This window comes from Euphorbia lathyris, chromosome 5 (assembly GCF_963576675.1).
Source record: "Euphorbia lathyris chromosome 5, ddEupLath1.1, whole genome shotgun sequence".
Lineage (NCBI taxonomy): Eukaryota > Viridiplantae > Streptophyta > Magnoliopsida > Malpighiales > Euphorbiaceae > Euphorbia > Euphorbia lathyris.
In genome coordinates this window covers 71,116,782-71,137,118 of record NC_088914.1, presented here as the reverse complement: position 1 = coordinate 71,137,118, position 20,337 = coordinate 71,116,782, and the positions used below count along the sequence as shown (strand labels likewise).

At 35.1% G+C, this 20,337-nt stretch overlaps 1 protein-coding gene and 1 pseudogene across 1 annotated transcript; one reads left to right on the top strand and one right to left on the bottom strand.

Moving 5' to 3' along the window:
• LOC136229866 (probable esterase KAI2) overlaps window positions 1–20,337 on the top strand; it is a 35,425-nt pseudogene that overhangs the window by 3,742 nt on the left and 11,346 nt on the right.
• On the bottom strand, window positions 1,483–3,368 carry LOC136229246 (protein WHAT'S THIS FACTOR 1 homolog, chloroplastic). The gene has a single exon (XM_066017901.1). It carries the CDS (start codon window positions 3,097–3,099, stop codon window positions 1,639–1,641), a length of 1,461 nt encoding a protein of 486 aa, XP_065873973.1. The 5' UTR covers window positions 3,100–3,368; the 3' UTR covers window positions 1,483–1,638.

The window sequence follows — 20,337 nt, the reverse complement described above, 5'->3', positions numbered from 1 at the left end:
CCTGAGCAGGTAAAACACAATATCAGGCATGCTGGAATGGAATGCATTGTATTTTTGGTTTATAGGAGAGGCCGGCGATAGAATGTGATAAAGGGCAGCCCGGTGCATTACGCGTCCCCGCTTAAGCGAGGGTCCGGGGAGGAGTCCCACCACAAGGATGTACTGGGGGCAGCCTTCCCTTACCAGTTTTTTGGCAAGAGGCCGCTCCTAAGACTCGAACTCGTGACCTCTCAGTCACACGACAACAACGTTTACCGTTGCGCCAAGGCTCGCCCTCTTTACGAGTCCCCGCTAAGCGAGGGTCCAGGGAGGGGTCCCACCACAAGGATGTACTGGGGCAAGCCTTCCACTGTCAATATTTTAGCAAGAGACCGCTTCTAAAACTCGAACCCGTGACCTCTCGGTCACACGACAACAACGTTTACCAAGAATTAAGATCTATGCGAAAATGAAAGGTTCCGTACAAAGACTGGAAGATAAGTATCAGGGAAATGTTCCATAATTCAGACCCAGGCCTACCCAACAATGGAACCTGTGACTGACTAATTGGAAGGGGTTCTCCATTTGCAACACGGGTTTTTCATTCTACAAGATCTTGACTAACAATCATCTATGTCACATGAAGCTCAACGGGAAAAAAAAAATTACTCCCCATTAGGATATTGTTAAAATTTCAGATTACAGAACAAGAGCATAGACAGCACATGGAGGCGTGTATTCATCTCCATAGAATAAAATTGGCCTCAGACTGTCAAATGCTTAAATTATCAAATGGAGTAGAATATGGTAAACACTGTTCTAATGGATAAGGTATATTCAGTAGAAAATGTTCCCCATTTCTTGGGCACCTTGCAGAAACATGAATATAGTACAATTGGAATATCAATAAATCATTGGCACCAAACAATCAGAAATCATCGCTATTGTGATCAATTTATAATTTCAGACTAACCCCTAGATGAACAGTTGGCTCTATGCGTCCTCCCTAAGCGAGGGTCCGGGGAGGGATCCCACCACAAAGGTTATTCGCTCCTAAGACTCGAACTCGTGACCTCTTGGTCACACGACAACAACGTTTACCTTTGCACCAAGGCTTGCTCTCAACAGTTGGCTCTTAATCATTGTAAAATGCACAACCTTGAGTCTATTTGGTATACTTCAACTTCCATACTTACTGGCATGTTGACATTCAGTTAATTATAAAAATATCAGCTGATCTATTCCCTTTATACCTTCTATTCCCTTTATACCTAATCTCTCACAGATGCTTAATCTTGTCTTGCCAGAGGGAAGTATAACAACAGATTCTGTAGCTCTATGCAAAAGTAGCCCCAAATGTGAATAGTAGAAGATGACAGTACCATTTTTTAGATAAAATTCTAACCGATTTGTTAAATTTTTTGCCAATAATTTTTTTTTCTATATAGACGGATAAATAAACACGTGCAAATACCATTATTGTTTTGTTGCTACTACAAAACATCCATCAAGCCTTATATTACCATGGTACAATCTGAAAGAATCCAGTGAAAAATAGATTAAATTTTCATCACTTGCACATCTAAGTTTGGATGGTCCTATATCAAGACTCAAGACAAATAGATACTGTAGGAAGATATGTACATTATCATTCTTTATCTACCAAGGTTCCACACTACGCCCTTCCTCCTCGTTAATACCAGCAAAGGAAGCATCTGCAGTCCAAAATTCTGCTAAAGCCCGGGGAACTGCTTCCTCATTGCTCGCATTTAAATCATAATCACAACCCAAATCTTCAAACTCAAACAGATTCTCAAAACCATCATCATAATCATCATCATCATTATCATCATCATCATCATTATCATCATCATCATCACTTCCTGCATCACAATCTCTCACATTTCCGTCAATTGATGCTTCACGACTTCTTCTCTCTTTTCTGATTCTCTTCGACTCCCAAACCAGCTCTATCAACTGATCCTTTATGACTGAAGTTTCATCTTTCTGCAAAAGCTTACCCGTGTCATCAAAGCATTCAGTCAAGAAGATAGAATCTCTGAGTCCCTTTACGCTAAGGTAGAATAACTCAGGGTGTCTTATTATCATTCCCCTCAACTGGTTGGAAAATCCAAAGTCTTTCCTGAAATGTGTCAAATGGTCTAACAAAGTTCTCTTTTCAACTGTCATTCCCAACACCTCTCTTACAACACCGCATGCTCTCTTCTCTGCCTCAATGGAATTTTTTACAAAATTTTCAGAACAAGTGTTATATGGACACACATCTGGCAATTCTGCAAACTTGATCAGAAAATCCTGGTGAGGTCTCTTCAAATTAAGCCCCCTTCGGAGTCTCAAATGCTTAAATTTCAAAGGTCTATCTACAATCAAATTATGCGAAACATCAGGAGGAGGAGGTAAGGGAATAGCAAGTTCTTTATTCCATGACACTAGCTCAAGAGCACGCCCATAGGAGGTATCAACAGTCTTAAATCTTTCAGGATGGTCATTGCAGAGGCGAGAGCGGAAGTTAGGGGGCAGACCAAGATCTGGAGCAAGGTGAACGAGCTTTGATAAGAGAATTCGGTGATGGGAAGACATCATGAGAAGTTTCTCAAGTTTGGTAGCCAAATTGTTGGAAATGGCTGTTTGAATTTGAAGCTCTTGGGCAGCAAGTTTTGCTGCAGTTGGCGTTAGACGAACACAGAGCTGAGAGTATGGCTTTGTGGCATTCATAGGTAAGTGTGGTGTTGGGATTGAGAAGAGTTGAAAGATGGAAGGGTATCGATGGATCATAGAAGTGATAGAACGACGATCGGGAAGGGCAAGGTAGGATCGACATTTAGAAAGGATATGCAGTGGAATGTAGTGTTTGGGCTTGGAAAGGAGTAAAGTTTTGAGCTTTTGTACAAAGCGAATCCTGTTATTCCTCTTAACATGTCTATCAAGGAAAGAATCAGGAACAATTTTAGGGGACGAACAAGAGATAGAAAAAGGAGACATCTTTATTGGGGGTTTCTTACTCGTTTCAAAACGAATGCTGTGTCCCCAAATAGAACTAGTACAAGGGAGAAAGCTAGAGTCATTGAGGAGGTAACAACAATGGTTTTGTGAGAGCATTATTTCTCTGTAATTTGAGTGTGTGCTTCAATCAGACTTTAAAACAAACACTTGGCGAGCATGCTAGAAAGGGCGAATTTTTAACAATATATACTCAATCAACTGAAATTTGGTTGTGAAAGAGCACCTGAATCTCCATCTGATAGATGAACATGAATTGCACCTGGAATTATTCCTCTCCGCCTCCGGATAACAATTTCTGACGATGGATTCAAGAACTAGTCGTCTTTTGAGAAAGAGCGATAGGTAATTAATCAAATGTTGCGGCAGAATGGTTTGATGCATTATAATTTATAGAAGGGTAAATTACACCCATGGCCACTGAACTTTGCTCTTTTTAAAATTATGGCTACTGAATTCAACACCAGTTGTCACTCAACGCCTTAAAACCACTGTTGACGGTCTTAAAATAAAAAATTAGATGAGTTAATGATATTTTAAAGAATTTTAATTTTTGAAAATTTTTATTTTGAGGTTCTTTAGGTGTTGTTTGATTAGGAGAGTTGGAGAGAGAAATCTCCAAAACACGTCATTTTGAAAAATAAAAAATATGGTTTTATGATAAATGTCGTTCTGAATAAGTTCAATTCTGAAATATTTTCATTTTGAGATCATTAACGATTATTTGAGAAGTAATTTAAAATTGAGTCACAATGTATATTTTTCTCATCTATTATTCTTTTATCAAGAAATGCATTTACTTATTACTTCATCTTTTTTCACGAGCATTTCATATTCAGATTGATAGTGTCATTTTTTAGAGTATAATAATAATAATAAAATAAGAATAGTATGACAATGTTAGAATTTTAAGATGACTAGAACAAGTGAGCAAGGGCGCAAATTGGGGTTCTGGCCTCTCCGCCCGTCGGAACTACCATGACTACGAGTAGTTTCGACCTTATGTCCCTATAAAATTTGAGGCTGTAGTGGTTCCAGCTCCCTGTTTTCAAGAAGTAATGATCGCGTGCTAAATTAGTACTCCAAAATTGGTCCAGGTTCTATTAGGCCCTCTCTAAATCTAAAATTCTAATTTTTTTGGCCTGTTAGGTCCTCTCTAAATCCAAAATTTTAATTTTTTTTTACTTGTTAGGGCCTCCTTGAATCCAAATTTCTATTTTTTTGGCATGTTAGCCATTCTTAAATCCAAATTTCTAATTTTTTTTTGCCTATTAGGCCGTTCCTAAATCCGATTTTTTCTATAGACAATTTTTTTCACATGTTAAGAATCTTAAACACAATGTAGCTTAATTTTGAAAAGTTTTAAATTGGTACTTAAAAATTAGTTCTTGATCACTTCGATTATAATACATATATATGCTAAAAAATTTGAACAAGCTCAATTTAGCAAAAAAAAAAAAAATTATACACCACGTGTAAAATCGCCCCCCTCCCCCCAAACCGAACAATCATGTATTCACCACTGCAAGTGAGAGTACTATCTCATGGCTTTAGTACTGATCAATCTATATGAAAATATGTAGTTTTATATTTTTTTGAAAATTACTGAGTTGTTTGTATGATAATATGGATGTTGGTTTCACTAATCCAGAATATTATGATTTTGAAAGATACATTACTATAAAAAAAAAGTTTGTTTATGATTTGCTTGCTCTCTTAGAAGAACTAGAGATGAATTTAATTTAATTTTTAATTCATAGGGTTCTGTTTCTGTCTAATTTAATTTTTTTAAAGAAAGCAAATGATAATTTCAGTGAAATTTTTATTGTTTTTAGTTCAAACCGAGTTGATCCCGGTTCGTCAGTTTCACCTGGTTCATATAGAGTCATCCTAACCGGACTGAAAGTCTGGCTTCCGGTTGAATCAGTCCGACTGATCAGTTGGTTCGGTTTCCAAAACCATGTTAGAAATTCAAGAAGTCAAACCCTCTAAGTTGTTATTCAGGTAAAGCAAAATACAAATATATGATAACCAATGTTTCTAAAATTAAACTGGACCAGTCGGTTCAACCTATTCAACCGTGAATCGATTATGTACCCGGTCTAGTTTAATTTATTTTGGGTCAATACTATCAGCCCAATGAAAACCGAAAAGAACCAGCAAACCAGAATAAAATCAGTATACCGGGATAACTTCGGTTGTAAGACAAGCACACTGCTCACTGCTAGTTGGACAAGCACCCACCCTTTTATACAGAATTCTCTTATGGCTTTGCGATATATGGGAATGTGAAGCTAAGAGCATCTCCAATAGTTATACTACACAACCACTCAATGGACATACCACATCAGCAACACATCACCAATTTAATAAACTCTATTTCATTATACTATCATTCTCCAATGGTTATAATCTACAACCACTCAATCAAAACTTTTTACTAATTTTGTAATAAGGTAAATAATTTATTAGTCTCTGCATTTTATCTAACTTACTGTTTAATCCACATATTTTAATAATACACTATACCATTAATTTAACTATACAATTAATTTTCTAACAAAATAATATATATTTTCTATAAAACAATTAAGTTATATAATTAACAAAAAAAAATTATATAGTTAACAGTTAATAATAAAATGGGTTTGAAAAAAAATGAATGTAATCTACCATGATAGAGGAAAATATAATCTAACATATACTAGTAATTCTGTAACTATTATTTATTGTCATTGCAAGAATACATCTAAAGATATTTTCTTTAAAATATATAAAGTGAGTTCAAACAACCCAAGGAATGTAAACTTTCTATATAATGTTACAATCCATACTTTTCTCTTCTTCAATCACATGTTCTCCTATTCAGTATCCATACATATTCTAGAATTTGATCTCTATTACGAACTAAGATATGTATTCCATTCTTTAATATCAATTTGTGAAATAAAAACTTTATAATTTAAAATATATAATTAATCCTACACATGTCTATTATTTATTATTATTTTAATTATTATCTCGTACTATTATTTTCATTTGCACGTAATTTATAAACAAAAAGTTATACACTTTAAATTCGCTTTATATCTTATCTCACAACAACATGATTGGTTCTTTGGTTTTCAAAATTTCATATGATTTAAGCTTGTTGGCTATAATCTTTGTTTTTAATCTTAAAAGACATGATATACTAAACTAGGTTAAAGGATTGTGAATGGTTAAGAGAAAAAAGCAGTAAGATCAAAAGGCTGCATAATGAAATTTCCATTAAGATAGGTAGTGAGGGAGAGACTTTAAATTGAAAAATGATGTAATTCCAAAACCTAGAGAATTGCTCACAACAAAGGATGAAAGAATTATACAAAGGGAAAAACAATTTTTAATAAATTTTCCAATATACATTATAACCTCAATATTGGAAAGAATCCCAACCCTATCCTGAAAGTGTCGGAGATCAGTGGAGAGAAAAGAATGATGTAAACTGATGCAGCAGTGTAGATTTTCCCATGGTAACGAAAGAGACTCATTCAAAAGTGCTGGAATTGATAATGATATAGAGAATTTTTCTAGAAAATTTGAAGAAAACGAAGATAAATTTTGAATTATCAAGGTTATGCTCATTTTTTTGAATGAAAGCAGGGACAATGCCTTTAACCGAGAGCGGGCATCCCAACTAGGTTGGCACCCCGACCCTAGAAGAAAAAAAACCCGAATATATTAAAAAAGAGAAAATTACAATCTAAAGGGAGAGTTAGCTGATACGAGAATGTGCTAAATTACAAATATCGTCGGAAATAAATGAAGAGAAAAAACTGGGAGCCGAACTCCGCCACATGACCGCACTACAACTAGTACCAAAACCAGCTAAAGCGTCGATAGCACAGTTTCCTTCGCGATAAATGTCGGTCGTAACAACTTCCATCGAAGCACACTGAGTTAGACACTGAAGCCAATCATATCTGACTATCAAGGAACCTCATAGGAACAGTGTGTCATCAAATTAACAACATAGGTAGAGTCAGCCTCAATCTAAAACTTCGTCTAGTTACGCTCCCAGGCAACATCAACCGCGAACATAGCTGCCTTTAACTTTGTAATATGCGTATAGGTTTATGCAATCGGGAAAGCAAAGCTGCCTTTCACGAAACCCCCAAGAATTCTAGAATATTCCACCCGCACCTGCTGCGTCAGGCGCCCCGAGGATGGATCCGTTAGTATCTACCTTAGTCCAATTAGTAGACCGTGGAACCATCATACCAGGATAATTTTTGGCATATGAGGAGGCCGAGACAGGATGGGCAAGAACCCTAGTATCCACCTGTCATAATTGTTGTTGCCACATGGACCCGGGATCTTGAAACTCAATTCCTTAATACAAGAATGGAGCTTCAGCAAGGCAAATTGGATTGAAGGGGGATCATCATTGAAAATAGCAGCATTCCGGGATGTTCAGATCAACCATAGGCCTGAACTAACAGCCAATTTCCATAAACCAGAGATAAATATGTCAAAACAGTAGTGCAATAAACGCAAGTAAAATTGATGAAATGTACCTGACATATGTTGATTGTGATGCCAAAGAGGAGCCCCACTTCACCCCATAGCGCAGTAACAAAAAGACAGCTAATGAAAAGATGACACCACGATTCCGAATAATATGATATTTTAAGTTTAAAATAGGTTCAAAATTCTATTTTAAACTTTTAAATATATTATTTTAATTAAATATTTTTTATTTCTTATTTCATCTAGGACTCATAAAATTTAAGGACTCATTCTACTTATCCCTGTTTATATTTTAAAATTTTAAAATTGTTCAAGTAATATAATTATTAGGAAGTTGATAAGGTTGCTAATGATTTCATATAAAAGGTGAAATGTGAAGTTTATATAGAAGTACAAAGTACACGCAACTAATATCAGAAAGAGTAGTACAATCTATCATACAAGAACAAAGATTCATAGCTAATAATAGCCCTTTAGGTTCTTATGTAGTTTATATTTGGATTAAATCATCTATCTAAAATTTTATCATTTGTCCCATCTAATATACGTTTGGTAATATTTTCTTCTTAACCTATTTTTATAGTTGACATTTAATCTATTTTGAATAAAAAAAACTAATCGATTTGTTTTTGTTTTTTTTTTTTTTGCCACATTTTACAATTTTAGACACCTAACATATACACGTGACAATTGATTTAAATTTTTTCATACAGATTAAATATATGGGTAAATAAAGAATTTTTTTATTATTGTCTATCCACATATTAAGTTTATATATATATATATATATAATTTTGTTACTTCTCTCTCTCTCAAATTTGTTTTCTTTCTTTCAGATCTATTCAGATCTATCTTCTCTCTTTTTCTCTCTCAGATCTGTCTGTCTTCTCTTTTTCAGATCTATCTTCTCACAAATCACCAAGTACCACCGCAAGATCAGGTTTGTTGATCATCAAGTCGTCGGATATGCAATTTCATATTCCATGAAGAAATACAATTTGACATTTGCAACTGTTAAGGAAAATTAGAAGAAAAACTAAAACCTTCCTAAAAACTCCAAAACCTTCCTTTCTAAATTATAAATCATTTATAGCAAGAAAATGAAGTATCCTATAAAATTATGGAGATTCAAATCTGCCTAAAAAGACTCCAAAACCTTCCTTACTAAATTCCAAATCATTTAGGAATCACTCTTTATCCACCATGGATTATCTAGATAACTACCTCGGTATAGAGGTTCTTTTTAATCCAAAGGCCCATTTTCATAATTCGCAATCGCGTATCCTGCAACCACATATTGCTTCGATTTCACAAGATCCTTTGAGAAAGCCTAATTTGGAGGTGCAAGGCATATCATTTATAAAGGTCCTTGCTGGGAATCTGGATCCGACTCCTTGCTCGTCTGCTGTGATTTCTGATATTGGCGGTCTTCGGTCGGTTAGAATTTCTCAATCTGCCTATGATAGGCGTGCGACCCTTTGCTCCTCATCTCTAATTGGCAGGTTAATCTTAAACAAAGGAGATGCCCCATGGAAGGTTCTTTCTCTTAAAGAAACTTTAACAAAGGTTTGGGGTTTAAAGGATTCTTGGCGACTGATATCTATCGGGAGAGGCTTTTTTCATGCGGTTTTGGGATCCCAGGAGATCAAGAATCAGTTGCTAGCGCGGGGCATTATCAATACTAAGCCAGGTACTTTCCGTTTGCAACCATAGGTTCCGGACTTTGACCCCTATGCTGAGAAGTCTACAAATGCTCAGGTTTGGGTTAGATTATATTCTCTTCCGTGGGAGTATTGGGATCCTCAAATTCTTTCGGATATTTCAAAAGGTATTGGAGGGATTATACGATTTGATAATACCACTCTTGAAGGTGAGTTTGGTCATTATGCTAGAATGTTAATTGATGTGGATTTGATGAATGAGCTTCCTGTTAAAATGGGTATTGAGAGAGAAGGAAAACAAATTTGGATAGATGTGGTGTATGAGAGATTACCAAGCTTCTGTAAAGTTTGTTCAAACATTGGCCATATGGCTTATGACTGCAGGAAAAATAAAAAACCATTGGAAAAGGTTCTAGAGGCTCCGACTATTGAAAGAAAACGTACAATGGTTTCATAGGAGAGGAAGTTTGTGAAAAAGCCTAATGCAATTCAGACTGAGGTGTCTGTTCAACATGCCACTTCACGGATTGTTTCTGAGCTTAGGCCTTCTACTGATACTGGTTGTGTGGTGGAGGTTGTTCTACCTGGCAGCCCGCAACTTAGGAAGGAGGATGAATACAGTTGTGATAAATCTGATAGGCCGGATTCACCTGGAATGGACAATATTCTCACTAGATATGAGGGAGATGATTCAGCATCTGAATCATCATCCCGTACTAAATCCTGGGCTGATATGGCAGAGGAGGATGACAATAGCTGGAACACAGTTAGCACTAAGAAAGTAAGGCGGAGGGAAAAAATTATGACAACAACGGAGAATTTGCCAGCTCGAAACAAACGAGCCAGTAAACCTCCGGTCCGTATTAAATGATCTTTCTTTACTGGAATTGTAGGGGTATTCTTAATAGGGATACCCAGGGTTACTTGCATCGTTTGTGTTCTCTTCATAACCCGGATTTTCTTTGTTTAGCTGAGCCTATGGTGGAGTTCAGTTCTGTTAATGAGGCCTTCTGGAGAAGGCTTGGTTTGTCTTTAATTGCTATGAACAATAAGGAGCTTCCAACTCTATGGGTTTTCGCAAAGATTAATTCTTCCATGGTTACCAATATTTGTTTCAGACATGAACAGTTTGTTGTTCTGAGTTTGTCTAATTTAAATACTTTTGTCTGCTTTGTTTACGGGAGCGTTTGGGCAAATAGACGTGTCACTATGTTTGATGATATTTTGGCTCATCAAAATAGGTTGAATGGGCATTGGGTGCTTCTTGGAGATTTTAATTCTGTCCTTGGATCTCATGAGAAATCGGGACGGGCTGTTGCTTTGCGTCCTTGTAGGGAATTTTGTGATTTTATTGATTCTGGTTCTTTTGTTGATGGTCCTACTCATGGGGCCTTCTTTACTTGGTCTAATGGCAGGTATGGCTCTGTGCGGGTTGAATGTCGGTTGGATAGAGTTTTATTATCTGCTTTATTCTCGGACTTCTGGGAATCGATTTGCAATTTGGCTTTGCCGCGGCATCACTCTAACCATTGCCCTTTGATGTTTAGCTGCTCCAAGGGGAATCGCCCTATCTCTAGATTCAGATTTCAGTCTATGTGGATTCTGCATCCGGGGATTAGGGAGGTGATTGCTGATTTTTGGAATGGAATGCATCCTAGCTTACCGGGTAAATTACACCGTTGGTACCTCAAATATACTCCAATTCACACTTTGATACCTAAATTACATTTCGTCCCAAATATATACCTCAAATATAGATGACTGGACATTTAAATATCAGTAACCTGAAATCACCAGTCAACAATTATTTAACTAATATAACACTTAAAAATTGGGACTCATTTCTATCTCCTTTGAGACTATATCTTTCTATCTCTCTTTTTTTGTTTCTCTCTCTTCTCTCTCTTCTCTCCTCAAATCTCTTTCTGCTTACATTCACCATCTTTTCAAGTTTGATTAAAAGAAACACATCCATGGATAAAACATTCTCGACGACTTCCAAATATAGGATCTTAGACACATTAATATTCAGACGAATTTCACTCTTTGATTCGATCTCTTTTTACCAAAGAAACATATGCATGGATCCTATATGTTTTTCACTCTTTCGATATCTTTTCACCAAAAATTCTCTGAATTTCACTCGAGGTCGTGAGACGGAGCGAGTTCGTCGGTGGTCTGTAAATAATTTTTTTGAGAAAAATTAAAGGAAGAAGCTCAATGAGAGACTATTGAAATTAGTAAATCAAATTTATGATAATTAATGGTGGAAGTATTTAATTGAATAGATGGACAAGGCATCAATAATCAAAGATGCAATCAGTTACATACAATCAGCAAGAAAGAAAATCCAAGGAGAGATAGATGAGCTTGAATCAGGAAAATTGAAGGAAAGCTACTGCTATGGGAGTTTGTTTTTCTCTCTTCCAATCTCTCTCCTTCTCTCTCTCTTCCAGGATCAATAGGAGTTATGTCCTCAGATTTCTCCAAGCCCAAATTTCACACAACCTGTTTTACAAGAGATTATTGAACCAATTCCTAGCATAATACCTTTTACCTTCATTATTTTTGTCAAACTGATTATGAACCAGCAAAAAGACAGAGAAGCAATGAGAGACGAGGTAAGGAGAGAGAAATACGCAATGGGAGAGGGCATCAAGGAGGAAGAAGGTAATATTGTGTATTTAATTGAAGGGTATTATTGTAATTATATATTAGCTGGGTGTATTATGGGTCCCAATTTTTAATAAAAATGGTCAACTCTTGCATTGACTGGTCAGTAACCAGTAAAATAGAATTAATTGCCCGGTCGTCGTTAGTTCAGGTATATTTTTGTAACAAAGTGTAATTTAGGTACCAAAATGTGAATTAGAGTATAATCTAGGTACCATTAATGTAATTTACTCCTAGCTTACCTCCTATGCAAGCTTTATGCGATAAACTCAGGCGACTTCGGCCGGTGCTCCGTCACTGGAATAAAGTGGTTTTTGGTAACATTTATATGTGTCTCACTGATGCTGAAACAGATTTGGCCCGTTTGCAGGCAGAAATCTCTGAGAATGGGTTTACTCCTGAACTACATCATGAGGAGATGAATGCTCATGCACACTTGGATAATATTTTGCATATAAATGAGGTTTTTTTGCATGACAAGAGCATAGTTAGATGGCTTAAAGAGGGAGATCAAAATACCAGCTTCTTCTATCGTATGGCATCTATTCGAGCTGCTGACTCTGGGATTTCAGTGCTTCAAATTGAGGATGAGCTAGTCTTTAATCCGAATCAAATTGGGACACATATTGCTGAATTTTTTTCAAGTCTTTTTAAAAATGATGAGGTCTTGCCACAGAATTATGTTCTAGTTTATGAGGTTGTTCCATATCTTGTCTCTGACTTGGATAATGATTTGCTTACTCGTTGCCCGGATATGAATGAAGTTCGTATGGCAGTCTTTGCAATGGATAGCAGTAGTTCTCCTGGGCCTGATGGGTTTTCTAGGGTCTTTTTTTCAGTCTTTCTGGGATATTGTTGGTGCTGATGTGTTTGCTGTTGTCAAAAGCTTCTTTATGAGTGGCATGATACATCCTGGCATGTGCTCCAGTATTATGGTCCTTATCCCAAAAGTGGAGGGTGCGATATCTCTTGATCAGTATATGCCTATTGTAATGAGCAACTTTAGTTATAAAATAATTGCAAAAATTTTGGCTGATAGACTCGCTTCTATTGCATCTCGAATTGTTTCTCAGAATCAATTTGGATTTATTCCTAGACGAAGTATTCACCAATGCATTTCGCTTGCTTCTGAAGGCACTAATATGCTTCGTAAAAAGTGTTTTGGAGGGAACTTAGTCTTGAAGGTTGACATCAGGAAAGCTTTTGACACTTTAAATTGGAATTTTTTACTTGCCGTGATGGATGCTTTTGGTTTCTCTATTCAATTCAGAGACTGGATTCTGAATGTTTTATCTGCATCTCGGATTTCAATTTTGAACAATGGAGCCATTAGTGGATATTTCAGATGTTCAAGAGGGGTTCGACAAGGCAATCCACTGTCTCCTATATTGTTTGGTATTGCCGAGGACTTTCTTAGCCGTTGGTTGCTTCACCTCGTGGATACTGGGCGACTTGCTCCAATGCAATATACTTCTGCAAAGGTGTTTCCGACTCATTTATTTTATGCTGATGACATTCTTCTCTTCTGCAGGGCCTCTTCGAGTAATTTAGCTGTTATTAAGGGTGTATTTGAGTTGTATGGATCTATCTCGGGTCAGTGTGTTAGTTGGAACAAATCTGAATTATTTCTAGGCTCCTTTGTTTCTTCTGGACGTGGCAATCGTCTTGCTGATATTATTGGTATTCGTCAAGGGTCTGTTCCATTTCGCTATCTTGGAGTCCCTTTGTTTTTTGGTTTACCAAAGACACGACATCTGACTAGTTTGATGGATAGGGTGCTTGCTCACTTTGCTAAATGGAAAGGGCATTGTTTGTCTATGGTTGGGAGAGTGGCTCTGGTAAATTCTGTAATTACTGGTAGCTTCATTCACTCTTTTATCATTTATAAGTGGCCTTCTGCGCTGCTTACACGTATGACTAGGCATATGAGGAATTTTATTTGGTCTGGGTCCATTAATTGCAAGAAGCTTGTCACTGTCCCTTGGAAAATTTGTTGTCAAAACTTCAAGGATGGAGGTCTTGGAATCAAGAATCTGTCTATTCTAAACAAGGCATTGAATGGAAAGATGGCTTGGGGTCTTCTTCAAGAAAAGTCTCTCTGCTTTAACTTACTTAGAACTCGTTTTCTCAATAAAGAGGGACAGTCACGGCATTATATCGTGAATTCTTCTATTTGGGGCTTGATAAAATCCATTTATTCTGAAGTTGAGCATCACTGTTTTTGGTGGATTGGTCAGCACTCTGAACTTAATTTTTGGAATGGGGTCTGGATGTGTCCTTCACTGGCTGCACAGGTTAGCCTATCTGCAAGTCAACAACGTCGTTGTTTTGATTTGGTGGAGGATTATTTGGATGGTAATAGTTGGCATAATCTTCATGTGTTACCTGCGGATGTGGAGAATAGATTGCGGAATATTAGGCGGGGTAGGGACGATGTTGATATTTGTGTTTGGAAGCCTGCTACGAGTGGGGTTTTAACTGTTAAGCTCCTATATGCTTGGCTTAGATCTCCTCCTACTTAACAGCCTTGGAGTCATTTTTTAAGGTGTTAGAGTGTTCCTCCTACACACTCGCTTATTGGATGGAGGGCTTATCTTGGGTATTTGCCAACACATGATCAACTTCAGTTGCACGGCTGTCAAGTTGTTTCTCGTTGCAGTTTATGCTGGTTAGATTCTGAAACGTTGGACCACCTTTTTGTCTCCTGTCGGTTTTCCAAATTTATTTGGCATGGTGTTAGCTCATTGTTAGGAAGACGAATTAACACAGACTCGACTCTTAAGAATCTGGTTGATCATGCTGTTATTCAACGTTTCAGTACCCAAATCGCTGATTTGTGGGCGGCAGCAATTGTTAATACAATTTGGGCTCTATGGCTTGCTCGTAATAGGTCCATTTTTGAGGATGAGAGGGTTGATACTTCCGTCACGCTGAGACAGATTTGGGGAGCTGTTCGTGAATCTGCTCATACTGGACGGGCCTCCGTTTGGAATTTGCTAGTTGAACTTCAAATCTTAGGTGAGCTCGGGATTGAAAAGCATCTTGCTAAGGCTCCACGCATTACTCTGATTTTTTGGCAGCCACCTCCGAGGGATTGGATTAAGATCAATACTGATGCGTCTGTCACGGGTGCTCCTGGTCCTGCGGGTTGCGGAGGTATTTATTGCTCGCATACTGGCATGTGCCTTGGTGCGTTTGCCTTTCCGATTGTAAGTTCCTTTGCTTATCTTGCTGAACTATCTGCTGCTATTTACGCCATTGACATGGCTATCAGCAAAGGTTGGCGGAAAATTTGGCTGGAAAGCGACTCAATGTATGTTGTGCAGATGTTCAAATCTAAATCTTATTCGGTTCCTTGGTTGCTTAGAAAAAAATGGTTAAATTGTTTAAATCAAATCGATTTTGTGGCTTTTGTGGTGTCTCATATTTTTCGTGAAGGAAATCATATTGCGGATTCGCTTGCAAATTATGGACGGACGGCAACAACTTCGACATGGTGGGATGTTGTCCCGGATTTTTGTGGATCGGTCTTTTTTCATGATCGTGTAGGACGTTGCATTTATCGTTTTTCCTAATTCTTTGGCTTCATTTTATTCCTTATTTTTTTTGTTTTATGACATTTTTTTTACTCGTTTAATAAATTTGGTTCGGGGCTTTTTTGGGTCTGTGGTGGGGGTGCCAGCATAGCTGGGATGTCCGCCGCTTACCCTTCATCGCTAACCAATCTTTAATAAAAAAAATATATTATTTTGTTATATTTACATGTTATATGTCAAAAATTGTATTACATGGAAAAAACATTTAACAAATTGGTTAATTTTCCATTCAAAATAGGTTTAATGTCACCTATGAAAATACTTTATGATGCAAATGTTAAAAAAAAATACCACATAGGATAAATGATTTGAATAGCAAGTAAAATAGGGTTTAATCCTATGTATATTTTCTTTTTGAATTAGTAACTACAATTACAAGACATTTTGAAAAGAATGCAAACTTATCAATCACACTCTTCTTTAGCCGAGGAGTAGATGAGGGTGTGAAAGGAGCCCCTCCGCGGATTTCAAAATTATAAGGTCTCCAAAATTTTGATATGTTAAGTTAAATATAAATATTAACTAAAATTGAAAAAAAAATTAATATAATATAATAAGATCCATTTCCACCTATTTACTACATTGATTGTATATGTGATTTAGATATTCAGTCATTCAAAATTCCAAACCTTACCATTCATTAATTTCTCTTTATATTTTATTAATATAAAATTCTATTAAATATTAAGGGTTTCATAAAAATTTAGCATGGTAGGTTGATTTTTTTTAACATGGTATCAAAATCTCTTAGATTAAGTGGTCAAGAGTTCAAATCGTGACAAACCTCATTTATTAATTGACTGAATAAAATACAAATTTAGTTGTATGGTTATTGAGAGTAGATTTAGCCTATGACGTTTATTAGATGGTGCAATTCCAAATCTTATTAACGAAAAATGAGTTTTTTTTGTTCAATTTTATATTCTGATCACTCGTCGACCTCCAGTGTTCTGGCCACAATAAAACGTGAAAATTCACTCATCTATTAATTGAAAAAGAACTCATTTTTCATTAATAGGGTTTGAAAATAATTGCACCAACATGTAAATATTAGATTTAAAATTGCATTATTTTATATATAGATACTAAATTTATATTGAGCTAAATTTATAATTTATCCTTAATGAAATTTCAACTAACAAGATCGCTATGTGATGTACACAAAACAAGATTAACCTTTGCTAAATTTGCTTTTCCCAAATAACCATATATAGTTTGTAATTTATCACATAGAGGATTCTGTTAAAGATAATAATAAATGTAACTTTCCACCCTTTTATACTTATCAACTTAAACATTTAGATCAAATGGTTTCTTAACAATACTTTATACAAAATAATATCGATTTCTTGTAGAGATGACAAGAAATTGTGATAATGTACAAAATAAAAAAGTAGTGCAATATAAACCTAATGTCGAAAAATAATTTTTTAATGTGTATTTTGACCATGCTCCAACCTCCAACATTCTAACCACTCAATAAAACTTATAAATACACCAATTTAACCTGGTATCAATTAATGTATTAATGTAATATTTGCCCAATAAAAACTTATAAATACACTAATTGATGAATGTTGAAACCTGTATCAATTGATGTATTAATATAATATATATAGATTCTAAAAAAATGATAAAATAAAATAGGGATTTTTTATGCTTTTATCAAGAACAACCTCAATCAAGATTAAATTTACATCTTCACTTTCCCCTTTAACAACCTCAATCAAGATTAACAATTCAATTTGAATATCCGAGTCCTCAATCAAGATTGTGAGTCTTGAAAAGCCATATTAATACAATTCTAATACAAGTACACAAAACTAACATCAAAAGAATAGTACAATTTATAAGGAACAAAGAATAGTACAATACAATCTACAGGAACGAAAAAATCATATTAGAGTGTTTCTTTGTAGTTTTATGGGATAAGAGTGAACAAATATGAGTCTACCATTTTTTTATGAAATACATATTTGTCTTACATATAAAATGATTCAAATTTAACTCTAACGTTTTCAAATAAGATCAATTTTACTATATGTTACCGAAAATTTGAAAAAGTTGGTTTGACTATTATTTAACTGTTACATTGGACCTTCCAAATTTTGATTATGTCTAAAATATTTAAGGTGTTACTAACATATTTACAAAAATACCTATTAAAATACTAACAACTAAGTTTATTGCATGTAACCTTTCCAAACAATATCAATTTTGGCCCATTACAAAAAATTTGAAAATAATAGATTAACTATTATTTATCGTGATACAGGACATTCAAAACAAGTTTGTCAATAAACTGAAACAGTTTTGTATATATTTTTGTTGTTTATTTGTAACCATATTAGTAATACAATAAATATTTCAGATCTTTTGACAACAAATATTATGATTAACTTATATATGACAGATTTATTTATTAGCATTTTTCCAATTTTATTTTTTTGTAATTGTGTAACACACTAAATATCTTAAATATAATTGATATTTATAAGATATGAAGTAATTCAAATCAGAATTTTTAAATTTTCGATAATGTAGGGCTAAAATTGATCTTGCTTGCAAACATTAGGGTTAAATTTACACCATTTTATAGGCTAAATTTAAACTTTATCCCTTTAATCATTAACCAATTAATCTATTATTTTAAAGATTTATATCTGGTCTTGTCAAAGTCTACAGACAAAAATAATTTTTCTTTGCTATATTAAGGCACTACTAACATAAATAAATGAATGCCAAGCAGAAAAAACAAAAGAAAAAGACATTCAACTCTTTTGACTGAATGACTCTTGAGAGAGCTTGAGGGATAAGGAATTACCATTTCTATGAAGAAATGTTAAAATTAAATAAAATCAAATTACCAAACAAAATGGGAATAATTTCACATGATTCCTGATGCTTAGTGCCACACTAAACTATTAATTTTTAATATTTTCTATTTTCGTTTATGGACTTCTAGATATTTGTTTGTGGCAGGGACACTAGTTCTTGGACTTAGCAGAGAATCAAACAACATTGTATTGAACTCTTTCAGTCATGTTTGATATGAATGTTTATCCATGCATGTGAATTAAGTGGTGACAAACTCTCTCACTCAGAGTAGGTGACAAGCAACACTAGTACTGTTTAGTTTCAATCCTATTTCCAAGACATTAATTGGAAATGTAGATTTTGTTTTTAATTTTTAATATTTTCGTCCATAGATATCTGAATATTTGTTTGTGGCTGGGACATAGTTCTTGGATATAGCATAGAATCAAACAATATTGTATTGAACTCTTCCAGTCATGTTTGATATAAATGGTTATCCATGCATGTGAATTAAGCGGTGTCGAAACTCTTCCACTCAAAGTAGATGACAAGCACCAACACTGCTATTATTCAGTTTCAGCAACATTGCTAGTGGCGGATCCAGGATTTGAGAGAGAGGGGGCAAAACTCTATGTAAAAAAATTTTAGACAAAATAACATTAATTGAAAAAAATATACTTTAGTACATAATTGCTATTCGATACAAAATGTCTTAAAATAAAAAAAACTTCTAATGCTAAGTAGATCAACGATTACGAGATGACAATTGACATCTACGATCTGTCATAGCTTGAAAACGATCCAAAATATCTTCATTATCAATGTTGATGAAGATATCCTTCGAGCTAAATACTACCAAACAGTCATTCAGCCAATCATCTGACATTTGATTTCTCAAATCGATATTTACAATATTCATTGCTAAAAATACTATTTCAACAGAAGTTGTTGCAACTGGTAAAAGTAATGCCAATTCAATTAGGCAATACACCAATGGAAAAGTTTGAGCTTTTCCAGTTGAAATCATCTTCTTTGAAAGACATCCTAAATCTTCAATAGCAGCAAAGTTTATATCTCTTTTAACATCATAAATATACATTTCAAGCTGATTCTTAATCATCAGAACCTCGGTCCATGAGAAATCTTCTGAATATATTTCAGCTAGATGAACTAACTTATCACCATTAAAGTTGGAAAAAGAATCTCTAGGATCAAGACATGTCACAGAAAGAAGCAAGTCTGTTGTTAATTCTGGGAAACGATCATGCATCTTAAGTCCGATCTTATCAAGTACCTAGTATTTCAAAAGATAAAGCATTAAAATCGACAAAAAATGAAAATGTAAACAAAGTTATTTAAAATGAAAAGAAACACTTAATTAATTACCTCATGATAAACTTCATACCGATAATGTTGAAAGTAAGTAACAACATTTCCATCCCTCTTCATTCGAGTACGTGCTGGAACTATATCATTCATATTAACAACATTCATAGAATGAGTCTCACAAAAAGACCCGACTTCTAACAAAAATGTCTCCCATCTTCTATCCTGCAAGTCTAGCAATTGAGTCTTCACATTCTTAATCAAATGCATGGCTTGAACAATATTTTGATCTCTTTTTTGCAACAAATTAGACAAATCATTTGTGTATGCCAATATTTGTTTCATCAAATGCAAAATAAATACAAAGTCATAGCTCTCCATCCTTGTCGTCAATTTCCTAGCAAAGCCACTATCCTCGACATCCTCATAGACATTAAAAAGCACGTCTTTTACTAAGGGCCACATTGAATGTAAGCATAGTAATGTTGTGTAATGTAATCCCCATCTAGTGTCACCTGGCCTAGCTAATCCAGTTTCTTGATTTTTTCCCCTACCACTAGTAATTTCTCCACTCTCAAGGCGTTCAACTATCGATCATGTTGAAGTTGTCTAAGATTGTCGGCTCGTTTTTAAGATGCTCCACTCGTGTTCACAATCATAGTAACTAGAGTAAAGAAATCACCAACAATTTTGTTTGATCCTTTGGCGACTATAATAATCACCAATTGAAGCTGATGAGCAAAACAATGAACATA